At 37.3% G+C, this 10,671-nt stretch overlaps 1 protein-coding gene across 1 annotated transcript in view; it reads right to left on the bottom strand.

Moving 5' to 3' along the window:
- Positions 1 to 1,655: 1,655 nt before the first annotated feature.
- LOC148943541 (transforming growth factor-beta receptor-associated protein 1-like) overlaps positions 1,656 to 10,671 on the bottom strand; it is a 29,299-nt gene continuing 20,283 nt past the window's right edge. Inside the window, exon 5 of the mRNA XM_089101163.1 lies at positions 1,656 to 4,787. Within this exon, the coding sequence (XP_088957289.1) occupies positions 2,649 to 4,787 (2,139 nt within the window). The 3' untranslated portion in view covers positions 1,656 to 2,648. The remainder of the gene's footprint in view (positions 4,788 to 10,671) is intronic.

Below are 10,671 nucleotides of genomic sequence, written 5' to 3'. Positions count from 1 at the left end.
GCCTAAAAAGCGGTTTTAAGCAGCTCCTGCATATTCTAAAGGGATTTGAAGACTCATATGATCATAGTAGGCTAGCGCACTCTTCCACCTCCAATGGTTAAAACAGATAGAACATATACATTTTCAAGTTATCAGTAACCCTCAACCACATTTTTGGATGATAGTTGAAGATCGACTTTTGGCTATATCAGCCGCTTCTATAATATTCAAAAACAGGTTTATTCTTAAAGAATATGCTAAACCTGCCAGCTCCTACACAAAATGCGCAACCGAAATATTGGTCAGTCATCAAAATACCCCAACAGTGATGAGTTACGGATCTAAAGATATTAAAGGAGCATAACCGGCAAAGCAGAAATGTAAACTTTTCGCTCCAGTTGTTCGTCAATATTCATCTTGACATCCTCGAAATAGACTACAGCAAAGAGAGCTCTAGCTCGATTGACCTTTTTAATGACTTAGTATGACCCCCAATTCTCCTCTCACTTGTGCATTGGAGGAACTTTTATCACACACTGTCCAAATTTGACCTTATTCTTCCCGAGACAAATGAATAAATGACAATTAAGCTTCAAGAACTTGTAATATATGATGTATGATTTGTTCAAATTTGAAATAAAAGAGCAAAAGAAGGGTCAGTAATATTTTATATGCATAAGTTAGTGCTACAAGTGCAGTAGCCTCAATTCTGCAGCATCAACCCATAGCAGCGTTAAGTCAACTGAGGCTGAGCTACTGGTGATAGCCCTTCCGCCATTTCCACTGATTAAATCTTCCACTTTGACCTCAATCCGAATAATTCCCGGGATTTTACGCTATTATTTTTACGTTATCCTAGCCTAATCACGGGTTCTCCCTTTCTTTCCTGTTTATTACATATTACAAATTCTTATTTATTACAACATTCTTAGAAATAAAATTTGTGTACATTCTCAAACTTTTTCGCTTTCAGGCTCCTCTTTCATAGTAGCCCCCTCTTTGAGGTGCTCCTAAGTCACTTCGTTCATGAAGAGTAATTCTTGGTGCCCCGTCAATATACTTTGTGGCTTACCTTTGGTTCCCACTGGAGCGATTTTTTTTTTCACGAAAAACGGCTCGTGGATAGCGGATGCGGGAAATTCGGAAAAATGTTCACACAGAAACGGTTCACTACAGCCGTTGAATCGCAAATATACTATGTTATATTTAAAAAGCATATGCATAACAATAGGCTTAATCTAATTCTAGATGCCAAGAAAATATTCAAAGGGCTAACCATTAATAGCCTTGGCTAACTATGCCCAATGAAAAATATAAGTCTTATCTATAACATGTTTAGTTTCTCAGTCACTTGCAATTTATGGCTCTACAATGATTTCAATTTTAAATAACGGATGCGATTTTCAACGGATCACGCAAAAACGGCCGTTTTTGCGTGAAATCGCATCAGTGGGAACCCAGGTTTAAACTATTCTTGAATCTTTTCTCGGAAAAATGCCTAGCATATCTTCTACTTCCTTCCTTAGTGCAAGATAATTTCAACGCAGCCGTTGAACCATTGTGACGCAGAAACTTGCAGCAAAAAACGGAGGAAATTTGACGGATCACGCAAAAACGGCCGTTTTTTCGTGAAATCGCACCAGTGGGAACCCAGGGTTAAACTATTCTTGAATCTATTCTCGGAAAAATACCTAGCATATCTTTTACTTCCTTCCTTAGTGCGAAAATTCCAAATTCTGAACTATAAATCTTTAATACGATTAAATTTATAGTGAATGTAAACGATACAGCTTGAATTCCACTTTACATCTTGGTGACATGGTAACATCTTGGTAGCATCATGGTAACATGGTAGATAAGTCAAAACGTATATTGTATCAATATTTCCATGCACATTGATAATTTCTCTTGCATTTAAAAGGAATGTTTAAGTGGAAAATTAGTATAATATTAAGACTCAGCAAACGAAAGATTAGAAAATTGTAATAGCACAGTCCGGGTGTCACCCGTAAAACAAAAAAAAACTGATTATATTTTTCCCAAACTAATAATCCAAGGAAATTGCGTAAGTTTAACCAATAATTTATAAAAAAAAAAAAAGGCAGTGAACTTTCCCTAAATTAGACGGTTAAATTTTCAGTTCTTCAATTTCTTTCAGAGTAATCGCAAATGTTTAATCAAGGGTTAAAATTAAGAATCTTTGTTCTTATAACAGAAAATATTTTCAATTCTTACTAGAGCATACTTAGTTTTTGAATACAGGGTCACTAAAAACTGATAATCGATGTGATCCCACTTTAGCTCGGATTATCTCTCGAAGGTATTCATGCAAACATTGATAAACTGCTACTCTGTCACTTGAACGTTTTAGATTTTTTGAACTGGTGCTGACGAAGAATAATTCTTCTTTTTGAAAACCAATTAACTATAGGAAAATTAATTATAGGAAAACAATTAACTATAGGAAAACTCTTATTTTCCGCGGGTTGCTTAAAATCTTATAGGCCAAAGAGCCACGAGTATGTAGAAATGTTGGATTACTTTCAGAAATTGTACACATTAAGCATTTCCATAGCATCAGTTCTTAATATACATACATTCTCTTTTCTATTTTTTTCTTATTCTTACATGAAACACTTTCTTTTTTCTGAGAAAAGTGAAACTGACATTCAACTTTTGAAAGAAAAAACCTCCCCAGTCACAGGACAAATATTTTTGCGAATCATACAACTAACATGACAAATAGTACCATTTGGAAATCTTGCAAAACCCGACGAAAAGATTTGTCTTTTACAAACTTTACAAAAGAGTCGGTCAATATTAAATTGTTCACTTTGTAATTTGGCCAAATCGTCATTAATTCGTAATATTTGATATTCTAGTAACATTCTTTCTACACTTCTTTTTTTAGAATCACTCAAAGCTGACCTCGCACCGGACACGCATAAATTTTGGACATCCTTCAAGGTCCAATTACTGGGGAGAATCTTCAGCACTTTGAATACATCAAATTCATGCCCATATTGGCTAAGGAGATTCCTAGCATGTTTATCAAAAAGATCGGTAACAGCGTTATCTGCCTGACTATATAGATAAGTGCATAACAGTTCATACAATGCATTTTCTCTAGATTTTTTATCATCAGTGGACATACAAAGGCTAATTGCCAGGTCATGTTGACTTAATTGTGTGACTAGTATTTTAAATGACTTTTCAAACTCGTTTAGTCGACTATAAACTATTGCCTTTTCAATATTTAAAGGAGTGCATTCAATCCGACCAAGAATCACTTGATGTTTAATGAATTTTGAATTTTTCAACAAATTAAAAAACTTTTCCTTAACAATTTCATTATTTTCATCTTTTATTAAACTATCAGCCAGCAACAGCCCAAGCTGTGTATGAAATTTTTCTGTTTGGCTTTTTTTCTCGAAAACTACGTGTTCTAAAAAATCTCGTAGTAAAGATGGATACTGCTGCAAAAAGTCAACAGCTGTTTCGAATGATAGTTTTGGGGCTTCAATGAGGTCAGAAATTTCACACCTGCTTTTAAGAATACACAGCCCAGTTTCCGGCATATGTTTCAAGAAAGTGCCAATATTCTTCCAAAATACAGACATATCATTGATATAGCTTAATTTTGTAACTAAAAATTCAACTCCTGGCCACAACGAATCTGTGGATTCGGCCAAAACATTCTGCATCCAAATGTCAAAAGCCTCATTTTCATATCCAGCATTCCAGTATAGTAAACCAGAAACATATTTTGACTTTCTTCCAAGAAATGAGATACACTTCGAGGTATCAGCAACAAATTTTGAATTATTTAATAGTTCTACCAGGGTTGTTAAGTCATCAAGTTGGACGAAAACTAAAATCAAAGCCGTGTCGATTAATTGTTTGGCTCCTGAGTCTATGCAGTGTTGTTTCAAGTGTAGTAAATAATTTTTAAGAAAAACCAATGCTTGAGATAAAAAATCACAGCTGCTTAAGGCACGACGTGCGCTTCTTAGATCTTCAGTAGAAAATGATGACTTGTGTGCTATATCTAAAGTCGGAAATATACTGATGACATCACGTACATCAGCAGCCCCCTCTATGAATAGATCTTTAGCACAATCAAAATCGCCGTTGATAAAATATTTAAACGCCACTTCAACTAATATTCTTCTCAGCTCAGAGTCAAACTGCTCTTTACTAAGTTTAGAATGGTAAGAATGTTTTGCAAAATCAATGGCTTCTTCGAACCGCTCATTATCTATTAAAGCCTTTACCTGCTTGTCCCAAGGAATACTTGACAGCTGTAAAACTGCTCTTTTCGAAAATGCAAGAATTATACCATCAAAATTACCTATCCCTTTGCCATTAAATATAGGTAATTTCTCTTTGAGCTGGTAGTCCGTAATGCTAAAAACTAAAACAGATTTAGGAGTTAAAGCTAGGACAAAAGGGTGAGAGTAACAAGTTGAGAGGACATCTTCCTCCCAGGGTAGTGGGGGTCGCTCAGAGGCACCAGATGCCTTGACAAATACTCCCAGTCTCCCAGGACCCATGACAAGAAACTCTTCATTCCCCACGCGTTTCACAATCGAATTTTCCTTCCCAGATTCTTTACCGAAGATAACTTGACTTCCGCCTGTTTCAGCATTGTAGATGGCATAGTGAGTGGTCATTCCAGCACAGAGGAAATTACCATCCATGGCCACAGCGGTGGGAATAGAATTCGTCGGACTTAATTCTTTCTTCAAATGAAAATGGTCATTTTTGAATACATAAAGGGAAAACTTCTTTTTTCGCACAGCACAGACCTGAAAATAAACTGAACTTAAAAACAGATATGCAGCTACTGAGAAGAGTATGTGCTTGGTTAAAAGAAAATGATTAGCAGTAATGGAGAAAAAGAAGCAAGAAATGTATCCTACTATGTAGAAAATGGCGAAGATTAGACCAAACAAACAACATTATCATTTTTACTCCCAACGTTAAGCTACAATAGACTATTTTTATCCGTTTTGGACGGAAAAAATTTGACGGTAAAATATGAAAGTTTAGCCCTTTTTGACGGTTAAAATAGACAAACTGTTTTTTAATTGTTTTTGTAAATGACCTGGGACTTCAACAGCAGATTCCATAGCAGTTTTCGCATTTTCAAATCCGTTAGCAATAGGTAAGAATCAAACTCTTCTTACTGTGTTCTTTGTATATTGTCAGTTTATCATTATAAACAACAGACCCAATAACCTTACGAGGCATAAGAAACAATAAGAAACTTTGAATGTGTCCAGTTTCAAATTCCTCGTTTCCGGCAACAGGCAATTGAAAGCCTTACGAATATAGTAGGAGAGTGCTACAAAAGAGGTATACTAATGGCTGACCTTAAGGGTAGGAATGCCCTACAGAGATGGATCTAGGAAGGAGCGTGCGCCCCCCAAGGGGGAGGGGACAAAAGAAGTCGAAGAGTAAAATTAAAAAACACCAAAAAAACTAATTCAACGTTTGAAATTAGTTAAATTTTAATACCCCAGTGATTTGTTAAGCATAATTTTACGTTTTTAGTAGCCTCTGGTCTTTCCCTCCCGTTTTGCTTTAAGTGCTTATTTGTGCATTGGGATGATGGAGCGATGTAATGGGCATGGGCGAGGCTTCAACGGTTGTCTGCTGCCCAGCTAGGTGGGCAACCTAGGTAGATCCCCTTTAAAATATTTTTTAGAGTTTCCAGGGGGGCACCAATTCAAAAAATGTTGGGAGGCAAAGATTGTTCGGTCTTTTTTTTTAATAAAGACACGAAAAAGTTATTATCAAATCTATGGGCTGGTCTGTTTTTTCCTAATGACAAAACCGGAAAAACGACATTTTTAATAATCTACCCCACAATTGGTACCCCTGCGAGTTTACCCATCTCCACTATAATTCGTCTGATTTAGGGGTTTCGACAAGCCGCCCCTCCATGGAATAGATTCCAGCATACGAGCCTAACGACACAAAAGCACTTTTGTTTTATTTAATGTTTCATCAGTTGCAGCAAAAGTGGTAAACTTTAGGCAACAGAAATTAACATTAATTGTTCCAAGGCAACGTTAGCGTAATCATGGCTTTACCTATATTTTTGTTTAGTTTGTATTTAACGCTTGAAATATTCAATGTCAGTGAAAGAGGCGAACAAAAGTTTTTTTTGTTTTTGTTTTTTCAGCTGAAACCCCGTCTTAATTGATTTAGTGACTTATCTTAATTGATGGATAACAGCAATAAGGATCCTTCTTGCTTGGGCGTTAAAGTGAACAAGGCGAACATAAGTAGCAATGCTTAAGGAGAACACCATTGTATTAACAACGAACATAAGTAGTAATGCTTAAGGAGAACACCATTGTATTAACAGCAATAAGAACAATCCTTCTTGCCTGGGCATTAAAGTGAACAAGGCGAACATAAGTAGTAATGCCTACGGAGAACACCGTTGTATAAATAAAGAAAAGAATAATAAGGATAAGAGAGGCAATAAGAATGCTAAGAAGAGGTGAGTATGATTATGAACTCTTCTGGTCATCTTATACATGAATTAAGACAAGGCAGGATCTGTTCTTTGTAATTTGTGCATAAGCTTCTATAGCTTCTTTCTAAGCTTCGATATATACGTCTCATGACTCTTGTTACATTATTTATGGCGAGGCTAAATCTGGCTCTTTAATTTTGTGCATTGAAATTAAGATGAAAAGTTTAAGACGAATCTGTAAGCTAGTACCTGTTTTGACAACCATTGGGAGTTTACTTGTGAACTAAAAGAATCATATTTGTCCCTACACCGAAAAAAAAAAGAAGCATTTCCTAAAGTCTTTGTATCCTTACTTATTCCCGAAAGGCGTTATACAACATATATTTATTTACAACATTACAGCTATACAACATATATTTCATAAATGTTACACTTCCTTTTCTATTAACCTGACCCAATATTATATAGCTAGGCTTAAACCTTTTTGAGAGGGTACGAGAGAGTAAAGTTATTTTTAATAAATAGCATTATGCGTCTATCGAAAGCTGTTTAAATAAACAGTGAGTTGAAAAAACAGCAATTTAGTATATAACAATCATATAAAACTAAATGCCTTTATTTTTCCCCAGGAACATTCAACTTTCATTCTTAACGAAAATTGTAATATTTACAGTATTGACGGTGCCATAAAAAAACTAGATCCGGCACTGATGCCTTATGAGTAGTTTCTAAGGCTGGCAGAAAGGTAAAAGAACGTGAATTCTGTGTTAAAAATTGACAAACGAGTGATTCTATTTCCATCGGTATTTTCCTTGGAATTCAATGTATTCCCAGAATCTCTCTGTCGCCCACAGTCTTGGAAAATAACTTTTTACGTAGGATTCAGAATTGGGCATAAAAACTATAGTGGAAAACTCTACAAGCTAGCAATTTGTTGGGGGGACTACAATACCCACATTCCGTGAACAATAAAATAAAAACTTCGTTACACAAAACACAAGATAGTTGAAAAGATCCTGGCTTAATTATGGGAACTAGGAGATGAAACTACAAAAGAAAAGTGATATGTTGCATTTACCAAAATAAGAGATAGTGAGTCTCATCGCCATTTATAAGTCAAAACGATGTGTATGCATAGTTTTAAACTCGATGTATATCCTACCCCATCTAGAACAAGATTTACGTTGCATAGTCAACGTAAAGTGTTGCACGAGTGTTGCAGCAGCCTTTTGTCGGCCTCACCAAGAAAAATGTTGCAGGAGCAACACTTCGATCAGAGATTCTAGAGAGGAATTTAAAAATATTATGCTAAGACTTTGCAGCCAGTTGAACCTTAAGTATATACATGTAATATACCCTTAAACGCATCGGAAATAAAATACTGGCTTTGCAGTCAGTTGAACAATAAGCGTATGCATGTAACCTTTAAATGTGTCGAAAAGAAATAAAATGTAGACAAATTGGCACTAGTATATAACCCCTTGCTTTGGTTTTGTTTCTTTGCTGTCGATTACTTTCCCTTAAATTGTTAAACTAAGCACAAATCAGAGGTAACGCTGTAGCGTTGCCTACAGTACAGGCCATACGGCTCCAATGTTTTATTATTATTATTTATTATTTATGTATTTTTTTCCCAGAGGCACTTCATATGGAAGGGGTCATCGTAGAAGCTTCGAAGGGGGCTCATTCGATTGGAAATCGAGAGTTCTAGTGCCCTTTTTAATAGTCGAAAACGATTGGAGGGCAACTAGCCCCCCCCCACGCCCATAATTCCCTCGAACACATCCAATCAAAATTTTGAAATAGCCATTTTGTTCAGCGTATTTGATTTCCACATATAAAATTTATTTTTGAGGAGGAGACTCCCCCACAACCCTCATGGCAAGGGTTTTAAGTTATACCCTGGGGGCAGATAAGGTTTTTATAGAAGGCGTTGTCGTAGCAACTTCAAAACAGTCTCATTCGATTGGATATTAAAGGGCTAGTGCCCTTTTTAATAGTCAAAAGTGATTGGAGTGTAACTAGCCCCCCGCCCCACCGACGCCCATCCTTTCCCCAAACACATCCAAACAAAATTTTGAGACAGCCATTTTGTTCAGCGTAGTTGATTTCCACATAGAAAATATCTTTTTGAGGAGGATACTCCCCCACAACCCTCAGGGCAAGGGTTTTAAGTTATTCCCTGGGGGCATATAAGGTTTTCATAGAAGGCGTTGTCGTAGAAACTTCAAAACAGGCTCATTCGATTGGAAATTAAAGGGCTACTGCCCTTTTTAATAGTCCAAAATGATTGGAGGGCAACTAGCCCCCCCCATGCCCATCCTTCCCCCAACCAAATCAAATCCAAATTTTGAGATAGCCATTTTGATCAACATAGTTTATTTTCAGATAGAAAACATATCTTTGAGGAGGACACTCCCCCACAACCTTTAAGGCAAGGGTTTTAAGTTGCTCCCTGAGGGCATATAAGTTTTTTATAGAAGGCGTTGTTGTAGAAACTTCAAAAAAGGCTCATTCGATTGGAAATTAAAGATTTAGTGCCCTTTTTAATAGACGAAAATGATCGGAGGGTAACTAGCCCCCCTCCCCCCTACGCCCATCATTTACCCAAACACATCCAAAAAAAATTTTTAGATGGCAATTTTGTTCAGCGTGGTTGATTTCCAAATAGAAAATATGTTTTTTAGGAGGACATTCCCCCAAAACCCTCAGGGCAAGGATTTTAAGTTATGCCCTGGAGGCATATAAGGTTTTTATAGAAAGCGTTGTCGTAGCAACTTCAAAACAGGCTCATTCGATTGGAAATTCAAGGGCTAGTGCCCTTTTTAATAGTCGAAAGTAATTTGAGGGAAACTAGCCCCCCCCCACGCCCATCATTTCCCCGAACACCTCTAATCAAAATTTTGTAATAGCCATTTTGTTGAGCGCAGCTGAATTCCGGATAAAAAATATATTTTTGAGGGGGACACTCCCCCACCACCCTCAGGGAAAGAGTTTTAACTTCTGCCCTGAGAGTAAATACGTTTGTTATATACGGCGTTGTCGTACAAACTTCAAAACAGGCTCATCTGATTAGAAATTAAATGGCTAGTGCCCTTTTTAAGAGTCGAAAGTGGTTGGAGTGTAACTAGCCCCCTCCCCCCCCACGCCCATCATTTCCCCAAACACAGCCAATCCAAATTTTCAGATAGTCATTTTGTTCAGCGTAGTTGATTTCCAGGTAGAAAATTTATTTTTGAGGAGGACACACCCCCACAACCCTCGAGGCAAGGGTTTTAAGTTATGCCCTGGGGGCATATAAGGTTTTTATGGAAGGCGTTGTCGTATAAACTTCAAAACAGGCTCGGTCGATTGGAAATTAAAGGGCTAGTGCCCTTTTTAATAGTCGAAAGTGAATGGAGTGTAACTAGCCCCCCCCCCCCCCACGCCCATCATTTCCCCAAACACATCCAATCAAAATTTTCAGATGACCATTTTGTTCAGCGTAGTTGATTTCCAGGTAGAAACTGTATTTTTGAGGAGGACACTCCCCCACAACCCTCAGGGCAAGGGTTTTAAGTTATGCCCTGGAGGCATATAAGGTTTTTATAGAAGGTGTTGTCGTATAAACTTCAAAACAGGCTCATTCGATTGGAAATTTAAGGGCTAGTGCCCTTTTTAATAGTCGAAAGTTATTGGAGTGTAACTAGCCCCCCCCCCACGCCCATCCTTTCCCCAAACACATCCAATCAAAATTTTCAGATAGCCATTTTGTTAAACGTAGTTGATTTCCAGATAGAAAATATATTTTTGAGGAGGACACTCCCCCACTACCTTCAGGGCAAGGGTTTTTAGTTATGCCCTGGGGGCCTATAATGTTTTTATAGAAGGCGTTGTCGTAGAAACTTCAAAACACGCTCATTCGATTGGAAATTAAAGGACTAGTGCCCTTTTTAATAGTCGAAAGTGGTTGGAGTGTAACTAGCCCCCTCCCCCCTCCACGCCCGCCATTTCCCCAAAGACATCCAATCAGATTTTTGAGATATCCATTTTGTTCAGCGTAGTTGATTGACAAATAGAAAATGTGTTTTTTAGGAGGACACTTTCCCACATCCCTCAGGGCAGGGGTTTTAAGTTTTGACCTGGGGGCATATGAGGATTTTAAAGAAGACTTTGTCGTACAAACTTATTAATAGAAGTGCCCTTTTTAATAGTCGAAAGTG

This window comes from Artemia sp. Qi Xiang Cuo, chromosome 15 (assembly GCF_049724085.1).
Source record: "Artemia sp. Qi Xiang Cuo chromosome 15, ASM4972408v1, whole genome shotgun sequence".
NCBI classification, from domain to species: domain Eukaryota; kingdom Metazoa; phylum Arthropoda; class Branchiopoda; order Anostraca; family Artemiidae; genus Artemia; species Artemia sp. Qi Xiang Cuo.
This window is presented reverse-complemented; position numbering and strand designations above follow the sequence as displayed.